Raw genomic sequence first — 27,947 nt, 5'->3', positions numbered from 1 at the left:
TTTCTTTCTTTTGTTCATCCAGAGGTTCTCCGCAATCTGGTTATATGAAGGTGTGAAGATCTTTGTTTCAGTATGAGTCCACGTATGTGCTTGGCGCCACCTCCAGCAGCAGCTGAAGATACATCTCGATCTTTTCTGTAAACAAGAATTGGTTATGTCTGAAATGAATACCACCTTATATAATGGTTCCACGAAGTAGCACGTTACTATCCACTTCCGGAAACAATCTTTGTTAAGCATGAAAGCAATTTTATTTGAAGTTTCCAGAAATGTGATATTCGAAAGACATAACTTTGCCACAAATAATATATTCGTGAAATTTGGGGATGGGACACTCGGGAAAGAAGTTGGCATCATCTAGGACAGAATTGTGCCCCTCGTCTTACTTATCTGTGGGTGTATCTCATATTCTGAATCTGTATCTTATATTCTAAATCAGACTTTGTACTTTGGTTGCAGAAATCAAAACATCCAAAGATGGCCGAGACGTATCAATAAAGCTTCAGGTATGTGGATGATCTGGTATCACCCTCCTCCATTCCACTGATTAATTCACCTAACTAGATATAACGAGACAACATTGAAACTGTCTCCTTCTTTCACCCTGAAACCTGTGAATAAAGATTCTCCATGAAATAACGTCACCACAATAATGTACAATGGATATGGTTTCAACTCTCCGTTACCTGAGCACTAGTCAGAAATCTCAGCATTTTATCTCCACGTTTATAAATATAAGACGTTATTTCCAGCGAGAGTGTCCTTAAGGAACATTTAATAATGGACGTTGTATCACCGCATGTGTCCAGATATTTGCACTTTAATCTGTTGGCTTATTTGATATGTTGGTATGTCACTGTGCTTTAAATTAGTTATAGAATCCAAATAACGTGAACACCAATGACTTGTTGATGAAAGTGAAAACCTTTTTGTTGTAAGTTGTGTGAAGCAAGTCTACAAAAGTCAGATGTTGTCAGCTGTACTGATGTACTGTTTTATACTGACCAAACCATTTTGGTTTCAAGTTGAAGTGGACGAGAGGGAAATAGACGACAAGGCCGCCAACAGCGAATATGGATGCATACAACAGCTCAATTTGGGGATTCTCTACAATAGGTGCAACAACGAGGAACAGGCACCACAACATGAAGAAGATGGGAATGAGGATTGGAACCTGAAAGAAGAAAATAAATTAAAGAGAACATAGTCGAATATGTTGTAGATATGTCGAGATTGGACATAAGTGAGTGAGTTGGATTCACAGTTCTTTGAACACACTACAACGTTCTCGTTTTAAAGAATCGAATTTGTCGAGTACATTTCAAAATAGGACACATGATGGACGAGTGAGTGAGTAGGATTTTACGACGCTTTTATCAGTATTCCAGCAATATCACGGACTTTGCTTCGGAAAGGAGCTTCATTCGTTGTAGCAATGTGGAAATGGAACGCGGGCCTTCATTCGTTGTAGCTATGTGGAAATGGACGCGGGCCTTCATTCGTTGTAGCTATGTGGAAATGGAACTTGGGTCTTCGGGAGACGCAATAACCAATTGGGCTACTGGAGCGCCACTGTACAAAGGATGAAATGTCGTGTGAGGCTGCTGCTTTTGAAGGTATGTACGTTTTCCATTTTGGTGATACTGGCATGGTGCTGTCAAATCAACACACAGAACATGCCGACCATGGATTAAAACCCATAATCAGCCGAGTGAGTGAGTTTAGATTTAAATCGCGTTAAGCAATATTCCAGTAGAGGCCATCAGAAATGGGCTCACAAGGCAAACCCGGGGTTCCCGTGAACAGTACCTTTATTCGTTTCGGGTCTTCCTTTATTTTAAACCTTAGCACAAGACAACAAAGGGCACAGGCACCGTAAAATGCCCATTGGGTAAAGCTGAGGAAGTTGATGAGGCTGGTGATGGTTCCTTGCAGCATCATGAAGGCAGAGATGAGGACCTGCAACAGAACATCAACATCTGGATTATTTTTCGGGAAGTGGAGGAGTTAAATGAGATAACGGCAGTACTTCAGAAATCAGATATTATTATGATTTAAACTATATATGTACATAACGTTATTGTGACAATAACAATGCACTGGAGTTAAAGTGAGATATGCCATAGATTATACACCTCCGTAAGAGTAATATTTATATGTACCGACGATTTATGAAACGAAATGTCCCAAGAAGTATACACAATGTTGTTCAGTCGATGAACAATTTAGCCGTTTCAAACTCAAAAGCTCACCACAAGCACAAACAGATCTTTTAAACTCTTTGACTCACAGTTCTATTCCACAAGTTAGAAGAGTTGAAAGTTAGACGAACAAAATTAGCTGGTAATAGGTCTGTAAGTCTACTCCACGTTCCCTTGGCCCGCGCCAACGTGCTGATATGTCAGACCGGGCCAAGCTTACTTCCGGTACCAGATTTGTGGTGACAAATATATTTTTAAGAATCAGTCCTGGGTCATATTTGCGTAACTCCCAAATATGACTTAACCAGACCGGCCAAGTGAGCATTGTTTGAGCTCTCTCGAAATGCTGTGACTTACTTACTGTCCCTGTTGAAGACAACTTCAGGAATATTGTTCCTTATGTAAACTGACCCCCAAACATTTATGACTACCATGATCCCATGCGTCTCTAAGTCGAGGAGATGTTTCCATGAATATAAATTGAAAGCGAAAATAATTTCAGTGTAAATATATTTTCATTGACCTTTACATGACGTACAGTTACTTTTCTCCGTTGGTGTATATCATACAACGGAATTAAAGGTCACATGAAACAACATTCACCCCAACTCACGTGACAAATGATTGATGGCATGGGCGTGTACCTCTTCACATTAACATAGGACAAGAACTCCCACCAGTTCCCGTCACGGGCTGCTGCAAACTGTATTCTATGAGAAAGAAAGTTGCGTGAAGCAGAGATTGATATTACAAGCCATTTTGAGTATGTCAGTTTAGACAAATTCCACATCAAAATAAAATGAAACAAAATGGTTACAGCTTTTCAATCAAATCGAATACAACAAATTCATATTGGGTTATAGTAGAAATCTCAGTGTTAACTCTATTTCATGATCTTCTTCAAACCAGAATCAAATGGCCTGGAAAGACCATGAAGTAGGGTGCCCTTGACACAGAAAAGCCATGTGTGATTTCGCTAAGACTACATTGTGTATGTTATGCACTGTTTAGACATGTCTCAGTACGTCATCCACACTATACAAATAGCTGGAAGCTAGACATAAGTCTCTGCATTTCCATTTCCATTTCCAAGTTTTGTGTACGTTGTTGTCGTGACTCATGTATTGCATGTGATGTCTTGGCAAATCAAGCAAACTCAAGTCATATTTATTGGCTGATAATAAATGGTCGGTGATGGTTGCATTATGGAATGGAACTATGTCACCGACAGTTTTGTGTTTGTTAGTGAGTTTAGTGTTGTTAAAGCTCTCACGCTCGGGCCTTTAGTTGTGTAATATTAATAAGAACAATAGTAATGACCTGAATTCCGCACCAAGGCGTGGTACGTTCCAAGCGCTACAATCTCATCATTATTATCCCTGATAATCCAAGGTTAATAGTCACATGACTTATCCCATCAGGTACCAATTTTCAGCTGAGTGAACAGAGGTAATTTTGAACAAACTCACTCGCCAAGGTAGAAACCACATGTGTCGCGCGTGCTTAGTTGTGGCGCAAGACTAAAGTCCTTGAAACTCTCTCATAGGTCAAGTTGCCAAACACGGCCACCCATGCTCGACATTGCTTAACTTCAACTGATTTGTGACCCGGGCTCTATGCGCTGAACCACAACCGCTACATGTATAATTTGAGGGTAAGACGTGTATACTAAGAAGTAGACACACTCGCACTTCACGCTACAGCAGTATGTTGTTCAGTTGTGTTGACCATATACATCTGAGATACCAACTTTCTTCATGCACAACTTACCTCGAAGCTGTTCCCATTCCACCATTAGCGCTGCCGTACACAGACATCATGACAGAAATCGGGATAATCCAGGAAGCTGAACCCAGGACCCTGTCTCCCCAGGTCTGGATGAAGAGTTGGATGGAAACCCGAGGTTACATAGGTATGAGAAACCCACAAGAATTAAAGCAGCAGACCGGTATTTGAATGTAAAATAACTGCTTCATGGCATATCTAAGAGCGGCTACCCGTACAGAATAAGCAAACATAGTAACTAAATCACGATTATTCGGGAATCCAATCTCAGACCATTGGTTCCTTGTAGGGTGCGGAAGATAATTATATTATGGCCAGACAATGCACAATGTTCGTCCAAACAATGCACAATTGTCCCCTTTTCATGATAAGCCAACATCCAAACCTGTCAGACAAACAACACCAGATTATGATCAATGCCAGTATTGATGGATCCCCCCTTTCAATGAATGTACCAGTGCAACAGCCGATGATTGATACAGCTCCTGACGGGTCATCACAGCAAGGTAGGAGATGTTGGTGAGGATGTAGACAACAGCAACTATCACCACACCGATGATACTCGACAAAGGTCCGTTTCTGGATGTGAAAGTTGTGCGTTTTGTTGTTTACAGACTTTTGGCATTTTCATTTTATTCTGGATTTTAATTTGAAACAATTCGAACTTCAAGTCTTAAAGAGACTCAGATTTTGTTTTCGGAGAACAAGTTTGTGATATCTTTCGACCAACCTTAGCAGATATACGAGGCAAATCGCCAAGTGGTGCCTTTAGTTATTTACAGATTTTTGGCATTATCATTTTCCATGGAAACACAGCACAGATTATTGAGGAACATTGGCATCAGCTACTAGTGCATCCCGTTCATCTTGCAATGGCGTGACTTAACCGTCCCATTCCTTATAAAGTACTAGATTCTTTGCCATTTCTGTTCTCCCTTCTTTCAACCTTTCACTATATTTCAACAATACGTGTCAGATATACGAGACAATTCTTAAAGTGGTGCCTTTTGCTTATTCAGATTCGTGTACTTTTAATTCTTCATGATTTCCTTGGAAATGATCTGGACTCAGTCTTAAAAACCACGTTGAGCTTTAAGGAAGTTCAAATGACTTGGTCTTTCAAACTTGGGGTACGGGATACTTGACATCTTCTGATGACTCTTGCTTACATGCATACCTGCCTACTGGAAACAATTCATCTGAACTGATGGACTGTTAAACTGCGTTCTTTTGCAAGTAGGCATTGGCACATATCTTTTCAAAACTAGTTCTGTATGGTGCCTTTCATTAGCGTTTAGAACTTATCATATATGACCAAAATATTTCATGGATAAATCTTTTCATCTTTTACACACAATGTTTAGAGGACATTTCAGATCCCTTCATCAGGTGATACTGTGACGTCGATCCTGTGATGTCATAACTGTGAAATGACGTCACATGATTTATTCATAAAATGTCTTGGTCATAGTTTGATATGGTGACCACAGTTGTATATAAATTATAACATTGGGTTTATCGAATTAATGATAAAATCATCAATTTCCAAGTAATGACACAGTACCTCCGAGGGTTCTTCACCTCCTCTATTAAGAAGTTGACGTTGTTCCTTAAAAGACAGAGGATGCATACGAAAATCAGTTCTGTTCATTTTCTAGAATTGCAGTTTAGAAACGAAGGAGGCCAATGAAACAGGGCTACCTATACATATGTCCTCGACATAAAAATTTTCCCTAGAAAAAAAAACAAGTATAGAACAGCGTTTGGTCTCATAAACAATCCTGCATGTCTTTACAAAACTTTGCCAGGCTTGAACAGGTTACCTTTTGAAAGCAAAATATAAATTTAGTTTCTTTAAACACGACGAAGAGGAAAAGGTTATAGGATAATACGTTTATATTTCCACCCTGAAGGCAACTTTTTGTATAGGTACTTGTACTGTTGACAAGCAAGATGTGCAGGCCCTGACTTGATTATTTACAGACTACCGTCATTTAGCGGGGATATCACAACGAACAACAAACAGACAAGACTGAATGATCTGAGCGGGACACTGGATTATATACGCTTACTGAATATGCACAGGAACAATACGTATCATACACCGTTGTTGGAGACATTGTAATTACATGATGAAGAAACCTGTTAAACAGCATTATGCACATATTGATAGGTTCATGCCATGGATCTAGTCGCTGGTGTTTTAAATAAGTACATACCGTTAACAAATCTGGAATGGTCGACCATCACTTACCATCCTCCATATGCAAACATGACTGAGTAGTATGCCAGAGCAATGTTGGATGCCTTAGTCACAGAACCATCAAACCCAGTTGGTAGCTCAGATACCGTGCCTGCAAGAAAAGACATCCTGCATAGGGATACTTCTTCTCCATTCAAGTATTTCAGAAGCACCCCATTATGCTCCAACTATTGACTAACGGTACGGTTATATTCAGGATGTTTAGCTTAAATGGGCGATGATGTGTATGTGTGTATATGTATATAGTGCCACTAAACCCACTCTGCCACGGCACTATTCGGAAAGGTAGGTTACGATATTGGCAGTGAACCTTCATAACTAGAAAGTTTGCGGTAAACCAACTCTCTCCCATGAAATCTGCCCTCTCTATTACCTTGTCCGATTTTGACCAGTCCTCCAATGATGATCACAATGAGAGCTCCCAGTTTGGCTGCAGTGAAGAAGACCTGGATCCGTGCTGACAACTTCACGCTGTAGGAAGTGGTGAACGCCAGAAGAACTGGAAAGAGATGTAAGGCCATGCACACACACACACACACACACACACACACACACACACACACACACACACACACACACACACACACACACACACACACATATATATATATATATAGTTGCGTTTTTGACGCAATTCCTTTGCCCATTTCTATCATAAATCGTGATCATATTATGACATTTCTTTGGTAATCTGCTTGGGGCCATACTGATAATTTTAACAAATAATTAATTACACTCTCCATATACTGCTGAATTACATGTACTCATTTTTACCCAAGATATTTCTTACAAGCACTTACAGACGCATCTATATCATCAGACGTTCTGGTTCCCCATATCCAGATTGTAGATTCTAGATGTTATATTTGCTGATGATAGAGAAAAGGGAAAATGTATACTGACGAGAGGATTAGAGATGATTTAAGTATATCAAAGGTGAATAAAACATCTGTCCTAACTAATTCCAACGTTTTTTTCTATCTTGCTGTGAGTATGTTGGAACATATAGGGATGTGTACAAACAGGTACCCAGAAGACAGATGCCTACGACCTTCTTCGGCGGTTCTGGAGATCCACACAGTTCCAGGAAGGAGGAGAGATACTCCGCTAACGTCAGACATTGCACGGCTCTTGCCGATGTGGTCACGGCGAGTTCGATGGACCATACAAACACAAAGGCAGGGACAGGGCCGAATGTTTTCATCAACACTGCGTACTCCCCTCCTGAAGTCCGTGTGACTGATGTTAACTCCGTGAAGGTAAGTGAACCTGAAAAGTTACAGGATGGGAAAAGGTAAAACAATTTCATTTTCACTACAGACAGAATTGACTTTTTATGGCTTAATTGTTCAAAGGGCCAACTATGGCGCAATCCCCAGTCGAAAGGTGTTTAACGTTTGTACTTGTTCAGCGTTCTGCAAAATGCTTAATTGAGAATGAAACAACACACAAGCAAATAAGAACCTCGATGTTATTTGTCATGAAAACACAAATCCAGTAACGAGTTTAAGATTAATGTTATGAATACACAATGCCATTTAGAAAGTGGTAAAATGTAACACATGTTACAAGGTTATTGTTTACTGAGTTTATGAGGTTCACCAATGATATTGACATATACCAGTGAATAATGTCTTCATAAACATCTATACATGTGAAACATTTCAGCATCTGCTACTTACCGAGTAGAGAGAGGAGAGCACCGCTGGACCACACAGTCAGGCACATACCCACAGACCCTGTGTTCCTCAAGACTCCTTGGGGAGAGATGAAGATGCCCGAACCTACAAAACATCTGGACTTTACACGTTACCATTGGTCGATACATAATTGAAGGAATGAATGTACATGTACCTTTCTGTGTCGCTACTCGATTCACACTTCTCATTCTTTCAACGTCCCTCCTCCTTTCCTCTTTTTTCCAACCAAATTTTCTTCCCTCTTGTGCATCCCATCCCCCTCTAATTTCCCTTATCCTCTGTTTCTATCTCATCCCATTCCCTTCTCTAACAATGACATACCCTACACGACAATTAGTACCAAATTTCCCTTTACAAACACCTGTAAACATCATGGGTTTGAATTGCTCTTCAGCAACACATGCTTGTTGTAAGCGGCAACTAACGGATATGGAAGTCAGACTCGCTGACTTGTTTGACACATGTAATCTTATCCCAGCTACGTAGATCTATGTTCATGCTGCCGGAAAGTGGACTGTCTGGCCCGAGTGGATTGTTTACAGCCCGTCGCCATATAGCGGCTGAGTGCGGCTTGAAACAACAAACAACCACTTGAACCATCAACAAGCATTAGTAGTTTTTACGTAGAACCTAGAACCTTTCCATTAATGATCCATGTTCCGTCCAGCTTACCGATGATGGATCCCACCACAAAAGCTACCCCACTCAGTAGGCCAATTTCCTTCTTCAGGGTCATCTTCGATGTGTCAAGTTCAACTTGAGGGTCAGTCTTCTCTGGTGAGTCCCCAGCTGCCCGTTGACGGACATCCATGTCTGAGATTGTATCTGTAAGCAGTGTTTCTCATCGTTTAACATTAGACTTGTATGACTTTAATCAACACAATATTAACTTATTGCTGCCTATTTGCATTTGCGGCGTTCGTTGCAGTTCATCACGAAGGAGAAACATTCACCTGATTCCCACTGGATAGCTACTTGCGAATGAGAATGTGTTGATGGTAAATGTACGCTTCTACGATTGATTTAGGTCTGTCTGCTGATATCAACCGCCGAAGTGAAGACACCTCGTCTACATTGAGCCGTCGACAATCTTTAGTCTGTATATCGACAAGAATAAAAACTTGGGTACCTTTGGGTATTTAGTCAGTAGTTTAAATTTGTGATCTTATGGTATTTTATTCTAACCTGGAACCTTGTAATTGAATCATATAGCCGCGCCCGTGTTTTATTCTGCTGGGTTAAAGGGGATACACAAAACTTTTGTCACGGTAGTTTCTAAACAGTAACAACGGATTTTATATTATTCACTGACTGTTCCTGGATTACCCGAAAACCACTTTATAATGCCCGTTCTAATTCTACATGTAAATTTGTTGTCTGACAGCAATACCTATAAATCTTTCAAATGCCAATGGCTGACTTAGCCTATATTGCGGGCACGTCTTACCTCCATCCTGCTTGTCGTAATGGACAATAGTGAACATGTATTCAGACCTTGGTACTTCGCACCTGACTAGTTATATTTTATGTATGACATAGATATAAAACAACAAAACAAACACAAAACAAACATAAAACGTATCCAGCCCAGACAGTCTCGTGGGTTGACAGATATACCTTTGGTTGATGGTTTCTGGTTTCATGGTACAGGCCTTACATAACGGTGACATTATATCTGAGTCGCGCTTAAGAGAGCTGTGTCTGAGAATAGTATTTCATTAGCATAACTTACGATCTTAAGTAGGAGGAAAGTCTCAAATGTCATGTCGTAGGAGTATTACACAGGCGCAGATGAAAATGCATCGTGACAAAGAAAGATCGATGTTTTGTCTCTGGAGGTAGTACGTCTGAGCGAATGAGTTTAGTTTTACGCCGCCTTGACATTATTCCAGCAACTTAAGGTGTCGACTCCAGAAATGGGATTTCTATATTTATGGGATTCGAACTATCATGAAATGAGTCTGTAAGCATTCGGGTAATAGGCTAATACGTAACATGCACGTTGCACGTGAAGATTCGGGTTAGACCTGATCGTCAGCAACCCATGCTTGTCTTAGGAGGCGACTTACAGAATCGGACTCACATGTCACCGGATTGTCTGGTTCAGACCCGATAATTTACTGACCGTCGCCATATAGGTGAAATATTGGTGAGTGTGGCGTTAAACCTCAAGTGCACACACACGCACACACACACACACACACACACACACACACACACACACACACACACACACACACACACACACACACACACACACACACACACACACACACACACACACACACACACACTATTTAAAAAGGCTTTGTTGAATTGGTGGTGTTCTGACTGGTTGATCGACTGGTTGGCGTCAACATTGGTTGTAACTATCAACGACCGCACATACAATGACCCATATGTTAATCGGTTGTAACTTTGAATATCTCAGTATAACATCCATGTCATCACGTGACCACCACTGGAACACGCGTGGTCACGCAAGGTCACTGCAAGTCAAGCTGGATGTGTGAACAGATGTACCAATACATATTCATGAACTTAATACATATGCATGAACTTTGCCTGCAACTGAAATACATATAAAAAAGAACTGTATGCGCTTGCTTTATATACTGGGATTTGACGCGACAGTGTACAATGCTGACGTTGTATCAAGTCAAGTCAAGTATTTTATTGTCAGTAGGCCACAGCCCCGTATACAACATGCAATGTACATACAAATTTTGCATGCATTTACAAATGTATACAAAACTCATACAAAAGTATGAGTTTACATCACACAGTCATAATTATGCAGTACATGGTTAATTATATAAAAAAATATGTATCTTAAAGAATGGGCGAGTATTTTTATTCCCTCGGTTGACAAGCCTGGTATAAATATGTACACACATTTCTTAGAATTTATCCTTTATTAGTAGTTAATAGGGTCTTAAATGTATGTTAATTAGGTTTCTTTTACAATATACAGATGGTAGATATTTTGTTGTAAGAGCATTAGAAACATTACAAACAAATAAAACGTGATACTCATCTTCTCCTAAATTGCATAATGAACAGTTGCGTTTCGTTACATATGTGTTTTGCCATCTACCTTCATTATACTTTAATCTTAGCTATACACATCTTAATTTGATCAATATTTTACGAATTTTCCTGTCGATAATACATGATAAATATTTTTCGGGAGCTAGAAGACTTTTGAATTTTCATTCATACGTGTGAATTTTAACCACTATTTCAAAGTTTTACACTGAGCATTTCAAAAGGACGGTACCTTCCATACTCACCGTTGACAATAGCGGTAGGACTTTGTGGAGTGACATTTATCATGATCGGAATTTTGTTCATTTTGTTTATTTCATGTTGTTTCACAGACACGAGTTTTCACTGAACCTCTGATCATTGATTTTGTCACCGAGACCTCGCAGTGGCCTCTGTGCAAACGTTGAACCTTTTCACTTCATTTCAGAAAGCTATTTCGCTGTCATTCATTTTGAAAGACAGAAGAGATGAGCATATTTAAATTTGGCCATTGCAAACAATAATCATTAGATTTATCAAAACAACGACCGGAACAAAGTGTTGTCTTGAATTTATTTAGGTTAAACGGTATCCTGTCTTTGTAACGACCGAGGACACAATAAGACTGCTAGTTCAAGTTTACTTGCGTGCATGCGTGTTTGCTTGTACAAGTTCTGACTTTACCCATGGGGTTACATGGATACTAATTTAGTTTCAGTTTAACGCCCAACAATATCCTAGGTATATGTCAGCGGTCTGGACCATTCACACGATCAAATATACGGAGTTAGGATACCACGTCATGAGTCAAACAAGCCAGAGAGTCTAACGACCTGTCACTTCTTACGACACTCCTTAGTTGCCTGGACAAACATGGGTTGGTGAAGTCCAGGTCTACCCTGGATCTTCACGTGTCCATGGATAATCGTCTAGGACATGGTATACGGCCACTGAGCTGACCACTGACTGGGGAGTGCAAGACAACAACAAATTCCACTTTTTAACAAATGTTTGCGTAATACAAGCGTTCATCAGCAAACATATACCCGTGACTAAGAATAATTATGTTTCAAAAATAGAAACACCGAGCAATTTCTTTAGGTACACAACCAGAAAAACCCGCATATCTTTCCATCTGAGCTCATTCATACTAATTAGCCGTCTATTAAATGTCTCATGCTTCCCACTCCAATAAAAACGTCTTTTTGAGATAGACAAGGAATTTGCCTTCCGGCAACTGTCATAATGTTTCTCAAACCGCCTTTTTTACGCATACATCCAAAGTCAAGGCGAAGTGGAACAGCACATTCGCAAGTACACAATTGTCGATAAATGTTAAAGTGTGTTTCATCGTCATCCAGGTGAGATTTTGTTTTGCTATGCTATCGCAGATAATAGCTGTGCGCGTAGGACAAAAATACTTACTCTCGTTCGTATCCATAGTGACCGTTTTCAACAGCAGCACCCGTTGATGCGTATGTATCAAAGTCAAAGTCAGTGTTGTGTCTGAATGTGTCTGCTTTGGCTGCAGACCGGAACGCTCACTGGGTCTCGTCTATATCATGTTTGCACTGTACATTCAGGCCAAAGCACGTCTACAATACATGTATTCATATGTCAAGAGCTTGATCAATGTCATTCACCACCCTTTAGTTGAGAAGACACACCCAGTACATGAGGTACACACGTTTACATGTATCTTTTTAGAATCATTATACAACAGATACATTATAAAAACCTTTATCGTACCGAGGGTGTATCAAAGATTAGTTTCACGTGTGATATTGCGACTGTTTTTTGTGACTCCAAACGGTATTCCCCCCTCACGGGAGGTTCCGCTTTCATTTGATTTACTTATTTCGCTTTGTTTGTACTTGATGCTACAACGGGAGCCCATACCTGATGATTTGCTCCATGTCCCCCAAGCATTGCTCGATACTGTACATGCCCGGAGAGACACTGATGTTTGCTAAGTCATGACGTCATGACATGTGCGCTGTTTAGGTTGAACTTGACGTTCTATCTACAACATTCAGAGGCAAGAGAACAATCAAACGTTCTTCAGTTATTAAAATGCACGTGCGACGCTTAAATCAAATTTCATTCAATGTACTTTGCTGTATGTTTATTTAGGAAGTCTCTATTTAAAAGTTAATTTCTGTAATTCTGCAGGTTTTATTCCAGTATTTACTGAGTAAAAACAAGTTCTGCTTTCCTCAAAAGGACTTTCCTTTTGTTTGAAAACAAACGCACATATCCGTAAATGAGAGAAATGGCCCAATACTAATACAAAGGTTTAGGCGCTCTCTTCATATTCTTTCACATTCTCTCGACATATATATATATGTGACTCAATCGCTTGCCCTCGAACGGGCTTCGATGACAGTTTGCAGAGACGCACAAAGTAAGTACACAGTGGATTGCTGTGCAAATCGTACTACTGGTACTTGTTTTTTACATTTGTTCAATGAAAGTAAACCATGCTGGGAAAGATGTTTAATCAGACTTGCAGATTCGTCAAACATAGAAGAGTTAAGAAATACGTGTAATATATTTCAGCCATATAGTGACAAGGATAGAGAGTATTTAGTCTCGAATATCCCAGCTGAATCAGCAAGATTGATGTGTGGATGACGGTGTGGATGGCGCCGACTAGGCCGGAAGGCATGGTTTAGATGTTTGTGTCCCTCCGACATGGAAGGGACTGATCCGACTGATGGGCAAAGTGATGGAAATGTTTGTACTTTTCACAGGAAGATTTGGGCTGCCACTGCAACCAACAGCAGGCAAGTAGTCTGTGTTTTGAGCATTGCTGCTGCAGTGTTACCAGCATGCCCACCAGACACAGCTTATTCGATGAAAGTAGAAAATACACGTTGTCAATAAGACAACACAAGCAAGTCAACAATCTCTGAAGAAATTGTTAACGTATACTGGTCAGATTTGGGACTCATAATATTCTGCCACTGGTCATGAATGCAAGTTATGAGTCTGAGGAAACCAAGAAATAGACATAACCTGAAATTGTCCGGTATAAATCACGTACCACAGGACAATAACACTAACGTACTGTGTTAAGAAATATATTTACGGTGATACCCTTTTCGGATTATCTGTAACAACTCAATGGCAAGAATTGCTTATTGTTTAAATATATGACTGGAAAAGAAGGATTAGCAGTAAAAACACCTTGATGTTTAATTCTGGCCGTTTGAACGGGTAGTTACCACTGGTTAATGCAATATTGAAAAAAAAATACTGCAAAATAACAGGTGATATATTGGAAGCCGAAGCTGCTTTCATGACTATCAGAGCAGTCTTCTGAAGATACTCATCTTGGAAATTCTTCAGTTTGTTGACCTACAGAAACCTATCAGATGCAACAACAATAAGCAGTACTATGGCGTCCTAAAGGCTTGAGCGTCATGGTGATAGAGACAATGTATGCATCGTAAACAGGCACGTGTTTGCGCGTGATGTACACAATTCGCCTGACAACATTCAGGTATTTTAAGCTGACAAATGAAGATTTCCGTTTTGGCATCCAATGGTTCTCTGCAGTCTGGTTATATGAGGACGTGCTCCATATAATTATTATGAGTCCAGGTATGTACTTGGTCTACTTGGTGCGACCTCCATCAGCAGCTGAAGGTAGATTTCTACCTTTTCTGTAAACAGAAATTGGATTAGTTTCAAATGAAAAAAGAATAACAAACCAAAAACAGAAAAAGACACACACACACACACACACACACACACACACACACACACACACACACACACACACACACACACACACACACACAAACAAAAACAAAAAAAACCCCCAAACCAAACAACCCCCCCCCCCAAAACCAAACATAAAAACATACAAAAAAACACCCCCAAACAACTGAATATCGTCATTCATGTTTCAGGAGTGTGGTTGATCTGGTCTCAACAGCAGCTGGCATTTTGTTTCCAAGGAGAGTCTTTAAGGAACATTTTAATAAAGGACGTTGTATCACCGCATGTGTCCACATATGTGCATATTAATCTGGTAACTGTTGGCTTTTTTGATATGTTGATATGTCAGGGTGCTTTCCATTGGTTAATAGAATCCAAATAACGTGAACACCAATGACTTGTTGATGAAAGTGAAAACCTGTTTGTTACACATTGTGTGAAGCAATTCTAAAAAACGTTTGATCTTGTCAGCTGTACTGATGTACTGTTCAATACCTACCAAACCATTTTGGTTTCAAGTTGAAGTGGACGAGAGGGAAATAGACGACAAGGCCGCCAACAACAAATATGGCCGCATAGAGCAGCTCAATTTGGGGATTCTCTACAATAGGTGCAACAACGAGGAACAGACACCACAGCATGAAGAAGATGGGAATGATGATTGGAACCTGAAAGAAAAAGGTGAACTAGTCGAGTTTGCTGTGAGTTTGAGTCTTATCTCTTTTGAACATACGTTGTGTTGTTTACAGAATTGAATTTGTTGTACCAGTTTCAATGTAAGACACATGATGTATGAGTGAGTGAGTAAAACTTTAAGACGCTTTTAGTGATGTTCCAGCCATATCACGACATTGTACATCACAAATTCCACCCATGTGGAAAATCGAATGAATGTATTCCATTTTAGTGATGCAGATACGGTGCTGTAAAATCAACACAGGCAATCGTGCCAAAATGGGATTTGAACCAATTGTCAGGCGAGTGAGTTTAGGTGTTTGTCGCCTTTTGAAATATTAAAGCAATATCACGGCCGGGAACACCACAAATGGGTTCCACACATTGTACCTATTTGGGAAATAGAGCCCGGGTCTTTGGCATTACGCGCAAACGTTTTATTCAGTAGGTTATCTCATCGCCCCCATGATTCGAATGGTGACATAAAACTGTACCTTTAGTCGTTTCGGGTCATCCTTTATTTTAAACCTCAGCACAAGACAACTTAGAGCACAGGCACTGTAAAATGCCCATTGGGTGAAGCTGAGGAAGTTGATGAGGCTAGGGATAGTTCCTTGTAGCGTCATGAAGGCAGAGATGAGGACCTGCGGCCAAAATTAAACACCCATGAAATCAGTGGAGAGTGGAGGAGAGTCACACTAGTAGTACTTCAGCCACAGAATTATAATCGTCCTCGTGTGGTTAAGAGCAATATCCACATGTCCCGGAAATATATGAACAGAAATGTAACATGAAGTATTCACTATCACTGAACACTTGATTTAGAATTTAGCCTTTTCAGGATCAAAAGATAACCACAAGTGCAAACAGATCTTGAAAAGGTTTGAAAGCTGAATAAACAAAGATTCAAATTTGTTTGTCCTTTTGTTTGATGACTTCATTATAAGTATAACGCTTTTAGTTTGAAAATATAAATATTCGTCAACGTCTCATATTCAATTTGTTAACGAGACAAAGACTACACAGTTAATATCAGTATAGTGCGTGACTATAATTTAGGGTGCACAGCAAGACAGTGGCAGCAGACAGTATCCCATGCAAGTCTCGTGGTTCGCTACTCCCGGTTCGCCTTGCATGTGCCAGCTTGCGATGTGTGCATGCATATATGCAGGTGGAAGTAATGCAGAACCACCATTACGTATACTGTTACACCAGAACAAGAGTACATTGATTGTCACCGGGAGAACTCGTGCTGTCTTGAAGTACTGTGCAGGCCTTATTGAAAACCAAAGACTAACCCCAAAACTTTATGAGTGCCATGCTCCCATCAAACGGGGAGATGTGCGCCTTTAAGTCGAGGAAATGTCTCCATGAACATGAATTGAATTGAAAATGAATATAATTTCAGTGTAATTGAATTTGTATTGAACTATACATGATGTACAGTTATATATCATACAGCAGAACTACTGGTGATGTAAAACGACGATGACTCCAACTCACATGACAAACGATCGATGGCAAGGGCGTGTACCTCTTGACGTTGATGTATGACAGGAACTCCCACCAATTCCCATCACGGGCTGCTGCAAACTGTATTCTGAGAGAAGGAAAGATGACAGGAAGGAGGGAGGGATGTTTATAATAGTTTTTTTGTGTATATCCGTTCTGACAAATTCCACATCGAAAGAAAAAATCAAGAAATTCATATCTGGTGAATGTGAAAAGAATGGAAAAAGAGGAAAGAATATAAAGTAGGTACCCTTGCTTCAGGAAAGTCATGTCAGGTTTTCGCCAAGACTATGTATGTTATGTATGGCATGGAACACCCACAGGAATGATTCGTTTGTACTTATACGTACAAGTGCACCCTATTTTCGTTATCAAAATACCCAGACGTTCATATCTGCTAGCCATCAAAGTTCTCAGTCGATCATTCGCATGTAAGCGGCGTCATTTTGAATCAAATGACGAGTGACCTGTTTAGGGATTTCCTCACTAAAATAGTAACACGCCTGTAGGGAAACCTCATATGTGCTACTTAAAAGGAATGGATTTTCCGATTCTGCAAATTCGAAATAATACACTGAATAAGTACAAGTATGCTCTATTACATGTAAACTTATTTGAAACTGAAAGTAGATCAGTTTTTTTTATCAGTAAACTCACAGAATGTGTTAAAATTAGACATTTTTAGAAAACTCGATTTCCGCATCAAAGGGGACAATTATTTTTGGAATAACTACATGTCTCGTAATTTGCTACAGCTATGTTTACTGGACATTTAGAATTGCCAAATATAAAGAGACAAAGTATCACTGGCTAAAAGCTATTTTGTATATTCAAAGTGTATATTTAGAGAAAAATTTCAACCGAGTGAAAATTCAGTCTGAATTTAGGGTTGGAGCGTTTGCGCCTCCAACCAGTAAGCATCGGCATTCCCTTTTATCGACCTCTGTGAATTATGTGCACGTTCTCACTGCGACACGTGTATTACATGCGATGTCTTGGCTTATCAAGCACATTCATTTTCCTGATTGGCCAATTGATGTTACTGACTTCATCACAATTTTGTGTGTATTAATACTTAAATATGTAACTGTTTGTTTAGTGTTATTGATGTGCTTACTTACAGCCATATACTTAACAACAATAATAATTGTAATGCACGAATTAGGAAACCACGGAGGCACGCTCAAAGTACTACGATCTGATTATCATTAACCTGAACATCCCAAGGTGCGTAAGCGATGACGTATCACACCGGGTATCCATTCTCAGCTTAGCGAACAGAGACAGGTTTTAACAAAGTCACTTGCTTAAGGTGAGACCACATGTGTCACGTGTGCTTTGTTGTACCGCAGCACCAAAGTCCTCGAATCTCTCAGGAGTCAAGTTGCCGTACACGGTCACCCACGTGAGGACTCTATGCGCTTAACACTGCATGGCTTCAACTGATGTGTGAACTGAGATACCAACTTTCTTCATGCACAACTTACCTCGAAGCTGTTCCCATTCCACCGTTAGCGCTGCCGTACACAGACATCATGACAGAAATCGGGATAATCCAGGATGCTGAACCCAGGACCCTGTCTCCCCAATTCTGTTCGAAATTATATAAAAACTCCACAGGGACAAGAAGACAAAGTCATCAATATTCCCCGTAAAGGCAAAACACTTTTCATGATTATGTCTACTAATTAAGAGTACAGTATGTCAGTGTTTTGGTGTGGATATGACAGAGTGGAAGGAGAATATTGAACTTGTTGGCATGGAAACGCAAATTCATTTTATTCAGAAGTCCAAATCCACCAAAAGGCACCACAATACCATCAGAGCTATCTTTGTACCGCGTTTGGTGGAGAATAGTGAACGGTTTTAAAGTTCTGCTCCGGAAAGGGACACAACCATCAATTTCAATCAAAGTGAAAGTTAATATCTGGGTCTAAATCCAAAAAGGCACATTTAGGGATCGTGTGTTGTATCAAGGTTGATGAAGCATGTACGGTGCTGCGTACAAGATGACGTCCTCACAGTCACTGCCTAAGTCATGCTTCTAAGGGAACCGCAAAAACAAACAATCCCCGTCGAACTTGAAAACCTCGCAGAATCATGCAAAGCGAAATTTAAACATAACTTTGAGCTAAGGGATCATCAAATTTCAACACAAGAACAATCGTCACGAAAGGGATACGAGTAACCATCTGCCGGAATGACGCAAATAGTTACGAATGCGACAAGCCGGGCAGCATAAACAAACGTAGTAAGCGAATTTAACTCAGTGGTTCCTTGCCACCTGTGGAGCAATGTTGATGAACAATGTTGCTCCTCTTTTCACCATAAGCAAACATCTAAGCCCGTCAGACAAGCAGCACCAGATTATGATCAATACCAGTAATGATGAATCCCATCTTTGCACAGACGTACCAGTGCGACAGCCGATGATTGATACAGTTCTTGGCGGGTCATCACAGCAAGGTAGGAGATGTTGGTGAGGATGTAGACAACAGCAACTATCACCACACCGATGATACTCGACAAAGGTCCGTTTCTGGATGTGAAAGCTGTGCGTTTTGTTGTTTACAGACTTTTGGCATTTTCATTTTATTCTGGATTTCCATGGAAACAATTCGAACTTCAAGTCTTAAAGAGACTCAGATTTTGTTTTCGGAGAACAAGTTTGTGATATCTTTCAACCAACCTTAGCAGATATACGCGGCAAATCGCCAAGTGGTGCCTTTAGCTATTTGCAGATTTTTGGCATTCTCGTTTTCCATGGAAACATTTCAAACTTTGTTTCAAAAGAAAGGGGTGGGCTTCATTTCTCAACTCTGGGGGCCGGGGTAATTGTCACCTTCTGATGACTCTTGTTTAAATTACATGCACACCTGCCCATTGGGAAAAATCCGTCTTAACTCTTTTGACTGTTAAAGTGCATTCTTTAGCAAGTAGGCATTGGTACGGTTCGTTTCAAAACTGGTTTTATGGTTTTATTAGGTGACCTCGTTTGCATACTCAAATTATTACACTCGGTTTATTAGTTTGATCTCTCAGTATTTATGACACAGTACCTACGAGGGTTTTCCACCTCCTCTATTAAGAAATTGACGTTGTTCCTGAAAAGACAAAATATATCTTTGTAAAACTTTGTCTCAGATTAGGCTTGTTGCCTTTTCAATGCCATACGTCAGGCTAAACGGGCATTTCAAAAGCAACCTTTCGCTATGGTCCTTCTACATTTGACAAGCGAATGAACTGGTCCAAATGTAGCTGGAATTTTGGTTAGTTCGGCATTTAACACCGAACAAGCAAACAAGACTGGATGATCTCACAAGGGTACTGGATCATATATGGTTATTGAGGAATGCGCAGGAACAATAATTATCATATGAAACAGATAAACATGTGCAACTAACACACCAACAAATTGTGATATTGTAATTGCACGATAAGGACACCCGTTAAACAGTATGAAACATAAATTGATAGGATGGTGGTATAAATCTATTTGCTCAAGCTGGGTCTTTTTTGTTCCATATTCAACATTTCATCGTGGACTCTTTGAAATTATATATGGTCTTTTCGGACATAGACCTGTTGAATATTTTGATTATTGCCGCGAATCGTTGCAAGATTGCTGACGCAGTTTTAAGCAATACTCACTCATTTGTGTCCCTTGATGTATTCAAGTGTTACTCTAACAATTTTTAAAATATATACACGTTCAAAAAAGAAGGGTTGTTTCTGGATTGAAAGATTCAATAAACCGTAAATAACTTGGTCCCACTCATACACTAATTCAGACATATGCATATTTACTATGTATCTTATCGCTATCTTTTACGGGAACTCCAAAGATTTGACCTCTTGCCTGACACTGATACAGTGGTGATATTATGAACACAATCAGTGGAGCAGGGTTAACTTGGTGTTTTAACACTGTTATCAAATCTGAAATGGTCGACCATCACCTACCATCCTGCATATGCAAACATGACTGAGTAGTATGCCAGAGCGATGTTGGATGCCTTAGTCACAGAACCGTCAAACCCAGTTGGTAGCTCAGATACCGTGCCTGAAAGAAAAGACACACCTCATACAGGGATATGTTGTCTCCATCAAAGTATTTACAAGCACGCAGCTATACTCCTGCTATATACCGGAATTCTTGCTTAGTTGGTACAGTAAAAACTGTAAAGATTGCCTTAAAGCAATACACACACTCACACAAACGTGCAAGAAAGAAAGTCTAAATAACAGTGGTTATGCAAATATAACTCAAAACTGTATTCACGAGAGACATGCACAAATACCCCACCCAGAACACACATACACAGAAATATAACAATGAATGAATATATACCACACAGAGACACACACACACAGAGACAGACAGACAGACAGACACACGCACAGACAGATGCCATTAAACCCAATCTGCCAGGATACTAATCGAAAAGGTAGGTTAAGACATTGGCAGCTTAGTTGGCTTCAGTGAACTTGGATATTTAGAAAGTTGCGGTAGACCAACTGTCTCCCATTTAATCTGCCCGTATCCAATGCCCTCTGTCTCACCTTGTCCAATTTTGACCAGTCCTCCAGTGATGATCACAATGAGAGCTCCCAGTTTGGCTGCAGTGAAGAAGACCTGGATTCGTGCTGACAACTTCACGCTGTAGGACGTGGTGATGGCCAGAAGAACTAGACAATAGATGTAAGATGTAAAAAGAAAATAAACTCGTTACAAAGAATGAACGTTTGGAATTTAGAGAAAACTGACTCCCGAAAACCCAGGAAACGTTCATCGTACCGGAATGAACACCTGAACCAATAGGGAAAACGGTCTCTGTGGCATGGCCGTATAACCTTTCAAAACTGACTGGTTTGTTTTGATACTTAAGATGGACAAACCAATGCAATTGATTGTAGATTTTACCGGTACGATTAGTTGGGGAGCGAAAAAAAAATAATAAAGTATTGCATATATTGACTATCAGATTCAGTTGAAGATTTACATTATTACATCTTACAAAGATGAATAAAAAGTCTGTTTTAACTAATACCAGTTTTTTTTCTTGCTATGAGTATGTTAGGACATTTAGGGATGTGTACAAACAGGTACCCAGAAGACAGATCCCTACGACCTTCTTCGGCGGTTCTGGGGATCCACACAGTTCCAGGAAGGAGGAGAAATACTCCGCTAACGTCAGACATTGCACAGCTCTTGCCGATGTGTTCACGGCGATTTCAGCGGCCCATACAAACACAAAGGCAGGGATAGGGCCGAATGTTTTCATCAACACTGCGTACTCCCCTCCCGATGTCCGTGTGACTGATGTTAACTCCGTGAAGGTAAGTGAACCTGAAAGGTCACAGGATGGGAAAAGACAAATTTGTTTAGTTGAAGCAGATTAGATTCTGTAGCGCCTATTGGTCGATCCAGAGCTGAAAAATGTTAAATGATTGTATGAGTTCCACCAATGATATTGATCTACAACACTGACTAATGTATTTATCCACATGTATACAAACGAAAGTTTTCAGCGTATTAAACGGCATACGTACCGAGCAGAGACAGAAGAGCCCCGCTAGACCACACAACAAGGCACATACCCACTGAGCCTGTGTTCCTTAAGACTCCTTGAGGAGAGATGAAGATACCAGAACCTACAAAATGTTTAGACGTTACAGCTTCCTTTGATCAGATACATATATGTACACGCACCTTTCTCTACAACAGTTCGATTCACACGTCATTAGTTCTTCTCTTCTTTCCAATTCCTTTCTCTCCTCTTCTCCAGCTCTTTCCAAACAACGCCCCTTCCCTCTTTGCCATCTCATACCCTTCTAATTTTCCTTACCATCTCCTTTCCTTACCATCCCCTTCCCTTCTCTAACAGTGACATACCCTACACGACAATTACTACCTCGTGTCCCTTTACTAACACCTGTAAACATCATGGTTAGAATTGCTCATCACGAACCCATACTTGTTGCAAGCGGCAAGTAATGGGATCAGGAGATGAGACTCGCTGACGTGGTTGACATGTTTCATGGTATCCCAAGTGCATACATTTATGTTCATACTGCTGGATTGCCCAGCCCAGACAAGATTATTTACAACCCGTCGCCATATAACTGGGATATTGTGAGGCTAAACAGCAACAAACCCTTAAACCATCAAAAAGCAATAGTATGCAGGTATAAACCTCGAACTTTGATACATGTTCCGAGCAACGTACCAATGATGGATCCGACCACAAAGGCAACCCCACTCAAAAGACCAATCTCCTTCTTCAGGGTTATCTTCGATGTGTCAAGTTCAACTTGAGGGCCAGTCTTCTCTGGAGAGTCCTCAGCTGCCCGTTGACGCGCTTCCATGTCTGTTCGAAATACGTTGCCCGGGCTTGTCGAATCTTTAAGTAATGTTTTTCATTTATTAATACTAGACTGGCAAAACTGCTTAGATCGTAAATGTGTTAGGTTTTTACTGCTTACTGCGAGCACATGGTGTTCTCATTATTCATGTATTCAGACTGCGATGCACAGCTCATTCTCTGCACTTGACTACCTGAAGTTTTATATATAACCTAAAAAATCTCCAACAAACAAAAATAACACTTCGTTTGCTTAGGTCGGTTACGTACATGACATCATGCAAAACGTATCGAAACAAACATAAAACGTATCCAGCCCAGACAGTCTCGTGGGTTGACAGATATACCTTTGGTTGATGGTTTATGGTTTCATGACACACGTCTTGCACACTAGCGTGCCATTAGCGTTATCCCTACGCAAACGAACTAGTACATACAGGCATGGTATGCAAGATGTGCTCCAATCCAGGTAGCTTCGTTTGGGTTCAGCTTAAAGGAGCTAGGTCAGGTGGAGATTTATGACTTTATTGGAGGGTGATATATCATATTATAAGTTGTTCACTGGTCATGAGGTAACCATTGGTCGAGGTACCGTCGATGTTTGTTTATGTATCTTACCGAACACCTCAGTGTTAATTTTGAACTATTTGAAGCATGAATATCGGATCATACACGTCAGCCAACCTGTGTGAATCAAACGATTCGAATCTTGCATCCTGTTGCTTTTCCCCCGTAGGTATTGTCTTAGTGAAGTCGCCGCGATTTAATTCCGCTTTTTAATTGAGTTAATATTCTCGGAGACTATTTTTTTTGGTCAGAATTTATTTATTCGAATGCGAGGCAAATATTTTCGTAGCTATCGCAAGGTATGGCGGACGACACAGGAAAAAGAGATTTAGAGTTATCTCCCTTCCATGCATGGATTTGCATTCGTAAAACATCGGTAATTTCCGTGCATCATTATTGCAATGTTATTCGAGATAACTACCATGAACGATATGGCTGAAATATTGCCGATGTGACAATAAAGTTTAACTCACTCACTCACTCACTTACCATGAACGAATGTGTCGATATTGACAGCGGGTGTATTGCAATACATTTCGCATGTACACGGGGTTCAATGAAATCAACAGAAGAACGCTCAGCCAATCAGACATTTATGTGTGAGGTAAGATAAAACACAGTGACCGTTCTATGCGTTTATTCAGTGGTTTAACGTTATAACCATTATCGCTTAGGGTATTTCTGTTTTCGCTTCTCACCTATACTATTGTATTATAGAACGCCTCAGTTTTTCACAGGAGGAACTGGAGCGTTTTTTGTTTGCATTCTTATCTGAGTAAAAAACACCATGGAACGTCATGAGCAGGAACTGCTCCTACAGAGGCAAAAACAGGAATTGCGCGCTGACTGCGATGAGCATGGCATTTCCGGAAAGGTCACTAATGTCTACTTAATTTAGCAGATTGTCACGCCAGTTGAGACATACCGGAATTTATCAGGGTTTTATGTTTTACAAAATCATACAAAGTAAACTTCTAAATAAAAAACACCAAACAAACAATTATATGTTTAAATCTTTTACTGGTTGTGGGTTCTTGTAACAACAATGTGGTTTTCTGCAATTAGATTTACAAAGTTTCATGGTCTCATGGTAAAATTCTATGTGGTTCAGGTGCATCTGAATTATTTATCTTTATGGAAAAAAGCATAACAGCGCAGCAACACTGTAATTTCTTGCCACAATAAGGTACATTTTAACTGGTGTAAAAGTGGCAAGTGTTTGCAGGTGCCAATAAGGGTAGAAATATACACTCCATTCCATAAATGGGTAAGGTCTGTCAAGGTACATTTGCCGTTCAGTATACATTCCATGTTTTGACTGCTGTGTGCATTCGTGTAATAAGAATATATTTCAATGAATGTGACATGTCCAAATGAGTGTGTTGCCATAAAAGTATCGCTGACTTCGTTGACACGTCATCGGTTCCTAAGTTCCCAGATCAAAGCTCATGCTGTTGATCATCACTGGATTGTCTGGTTCAGACTCGATTATTTACAGACCGCCGCCTCATAGCTTGAATATTGCTGAGTGTGGCTTAAAACTAAAGTCATTCACTCACTCAAATGATCCCTGCTTGCCGTAAAAGGCGACTAAGCTTGTCGTAAGAGACGATTAACGGGATCGGATGGTCAGAATCGCTGACTTGGTTGACACATATCATCGGTTTCCAATTGCGCAGATCAATGCTCATGCGGTTGATCACTGGATTGTTTGGCTCCGACTTTATTGTTTACAGACCGTCACCATATGGCTAACATATTGCTGAGTGCGGCGTGAAACTAGGCTCACTCACTCCAACGTTTCGGTTGTTTTTACGGGTGTGTTGAGGATTCTGTGAATCAAATTGACTACTTTTACTGAATAAAATGCGCTCACCCCTAGCAGCGTTGTTGTGAAGAGTAGTTACATTTATGTGGTATTGGGTATAAAACTAGCAGGGAAAAGTAAAACATTCTAGTGATTAAAGCAGACTATACAATATAAAACACGGGCTATAGATCGCCAACAACAGAAGGTAGATCACGAGAGATACCATGAGATTGGCACTCATATCGGAAAATCAAATCGATCAGTAGAATTGTTAATGGTCCAAACATGTTATACAATGTATGGGAACAAGGGAACTGTGTCAGCTGCATGTGAATCAATTTAGTGCTTCATTAACACACTTTACTTTCTTGATTAGCGGAAAGTCCCGACTGCCGTCACAAGCGTCTTCACACTGGCTCAGGTGAGGGTGCTAGATCGATGTATTATTCTGTGTAGGTGATAATTTTCAGTGAATGAATTTAGTTCTACGCCGCTGTAGCAATATTCCAGCAAAGTCTGGGATTCGAACCTACGACAAGTTGATTCTGGAACCATAAAGGACGTTCTAATGCACTTACGTGCCCGGTTAATACGTATCCCGTTTTCTTTAACATGAATGCCACCCGTGTATATCCGGGTTGAATTGGTCTTGAGTAACCCATGCTTGTCGTCAGAGGTGAGACCGGGTGGTCTCTGTACTGTCTTGATGACACTTCATCGTATCAAAACTGTGTAGAACTATGCTCATGATGCTGATCACTGGATTGTCTGCCCCAGACTCGACTATTTACAGTCACGCACTAACGGAAAAGGCTTAGGTGAATAGGTGGTGTCTGGTTGATTAACTAGTCGGCGTCAGCATTGGTTGTAAATGTTAACGACCGCACACACGATGACCCTCATTAATAGGATGAAACTTTGAATATGTCAGTATAATATCCATGTCATCACGTGACCACCAACGGAACACGCGTGTCCGTCCAAGGTCACTGCGAGTCAACCCAGATGTGTGAACAGATGTACCAATACATATGCATGAGCATTGACACATGCATGAACCTTGCTTGCTACTGACATACGGATAAAAAGGAACTAGTTGTTCCAGGTCTAAACCGGATGTTCACGTGGTCATGGATAATGGTCTCAGAGTATCCGGCCACTGAGCTGACCAAGCACTGGGGAGTGCCAGCAATTCCACTTTTTTACAAATTATCGTGCAAGACGCGCGTTGATCAGTACATTATAAGCTGTTCTCTGGTCGCGAGAGGGGCACGGGCTCATGGCAGGGCGAGGGGAACATAAACACACCTCAAGGGTACATGAACCCATGGACTCCGAGGGACCAGTGAACAACGTATTTATCTTACCGAACACCTGAATTTTAATTTAGAACTGTTTGAAGCACGTCTGTTGAATGCGAGGCGAATCGTCATTTTGCAGACGACACACGGTAAACAGATTTAGAACGATCTCCCTTCCATCGATTTTCAATCGCAAAACATCGGTAATGTCCGTGCTTGATGCGTGATTCAATGTTATTCGAGTCAAAGAAGTACTACCATGAAGCACCAGAAGAGTTCGGAATTCGCAGAGGTTTACATTGAAAATAGCATGTCGCCTGTAACCGGGGTACATTGAAAATAATAGAATAGCGCTTAGCCGATCAGAAAGCGACATTCATCATGTGTGACGTAAGATAAATATACTTATGGCTTAGAATAAGTTAATATACAAAAAAAGACAACCCCCCACCCCAAACTAAAACAAACCAACCCCCTGCCCCCCCCCCCAAAAAAAAAAAAAGAAAAAAAAAATCAAAACAAACAAAAGCAAAACAAAAACCAAAAAACCCCCCAAAAAATCAAACAAACAAAAACAAAAGAAACCCCCCAAAACAAAAAAACCCAAAAAAACCAAAACCAAAAAAAAGAAAAAAAAACACAAACAAACAAAACAAAAAACAACAAACAAACCAACCAACCAACCAAACAAAAACAAACGCCAAGCAATTTCTTCAGATATATAACCTGAAAATGGGTGTGTTTCTCCACCTGTGCTCACTCATACCTTAGTTAGCTGTCTGTCAAATTGCCCATGACTTCCACTGCAATATAACTTGTTAAAAACAAAGAAGATAAACGTACTTTTGAAACTGTCTTCAGTTATTCAAAAGTGAGGGCGACGCAGAACTTGACATTTGCAACTTCACATACATCTATAAATGTAATATCTGCTTGATATTCATCCATGTAATATAAAGTCTTATTATGCTATCGGAGATTATAGCTGTACGTGTAGGCATTTGCCCAAAATACT

At 40.2% G+C, this 27,947-nt stretch overlaps 2 protein-coding genes across 2 annotated transcripts; both read right to left on the bottom strand.

Annotated features, from left to right (window-relative positions):
• Positions 1 to 67: 67 nt before the first annotated feature.
• Positions 68 to 23,258, bottom strand: LOC137265054 (b(0,+)-type amino acid transporter 1-like). Its single transcript, XM_067800376.1, has 18 exons — positions 23,120 to 23,258; positions 22,443 to 22,544; positions 22,000 to 22,239; positions 21,453 to 21,578; positions 20,853 to 20,952; positions 19,953 to 19,993; positions 8,622 to 8,774; positions 7,932 to 8,033; positions 7,279 to 7,518; positions 6,623 to 6,748; positions 6,241 to 6,340; positions 5,551 to 5,595; positions 4,442 to 4,565; positions 3,972 to 4,075; positions 2,815 to 2,911; positions 1,810 to 1,959; positions 1,006 to 1,174; positions 68 to 135 (listed from the first exon to the last, which is right to left on the bottom strand). The coding sequence occupies exons 1-18, from the start codon at positions 23,256 to 23,258 to the stop codon at positions 68 to 70; spliced, it is 2,226 nt and encodes a 741-aa protein (XP_067656477.1).
• LOC137265323 (b(0,+)-type amino acid transporter 1-like) lies at positions 13,460 to 16,467 on the bottom strand. The gene is made up of 3 exons (XM_067800692.1): positions 15,872 to 16,467; positions 15,202 to 15,370; positions 13,460 to 14,644 (listed from the first exon to the last, which is right to left on the bottom strand). The coding sequence occupies exons 1-3, from the start codon at positions 16,001 to 16,003 to the stop codon at positions 14,571 to 14,573; spliced, it is 375 nt and encodes a 124-aa protein (XP_067656793.1). The 5' UTR covers positions 16,004 to 16,467; the 3' UTR covers positions 13,460 to 14,570.
• Positions 23,259 to 27,947: the final 4,689 nt, after the last annotated feature.

This window comes from Haliotis asinina, chromosome 15, assembly GCF_037392515.1.
Source record: "Haliotis asinina isolate JCU_RB_2024 chromosome 15, JCU_Hal_asi_v2, whole genome shotgun sequence".
Taxonomy (NCBI): domain Eukaryota; kingdom Metazoa; phylum Mollusca; class Gastropoda; order Lepetellida; family Haliotidae; genus Haliotis; species Haliotis asinina.
This window is presented reverse-complemented; position numbering and strand designations above follow the sequence as displayed.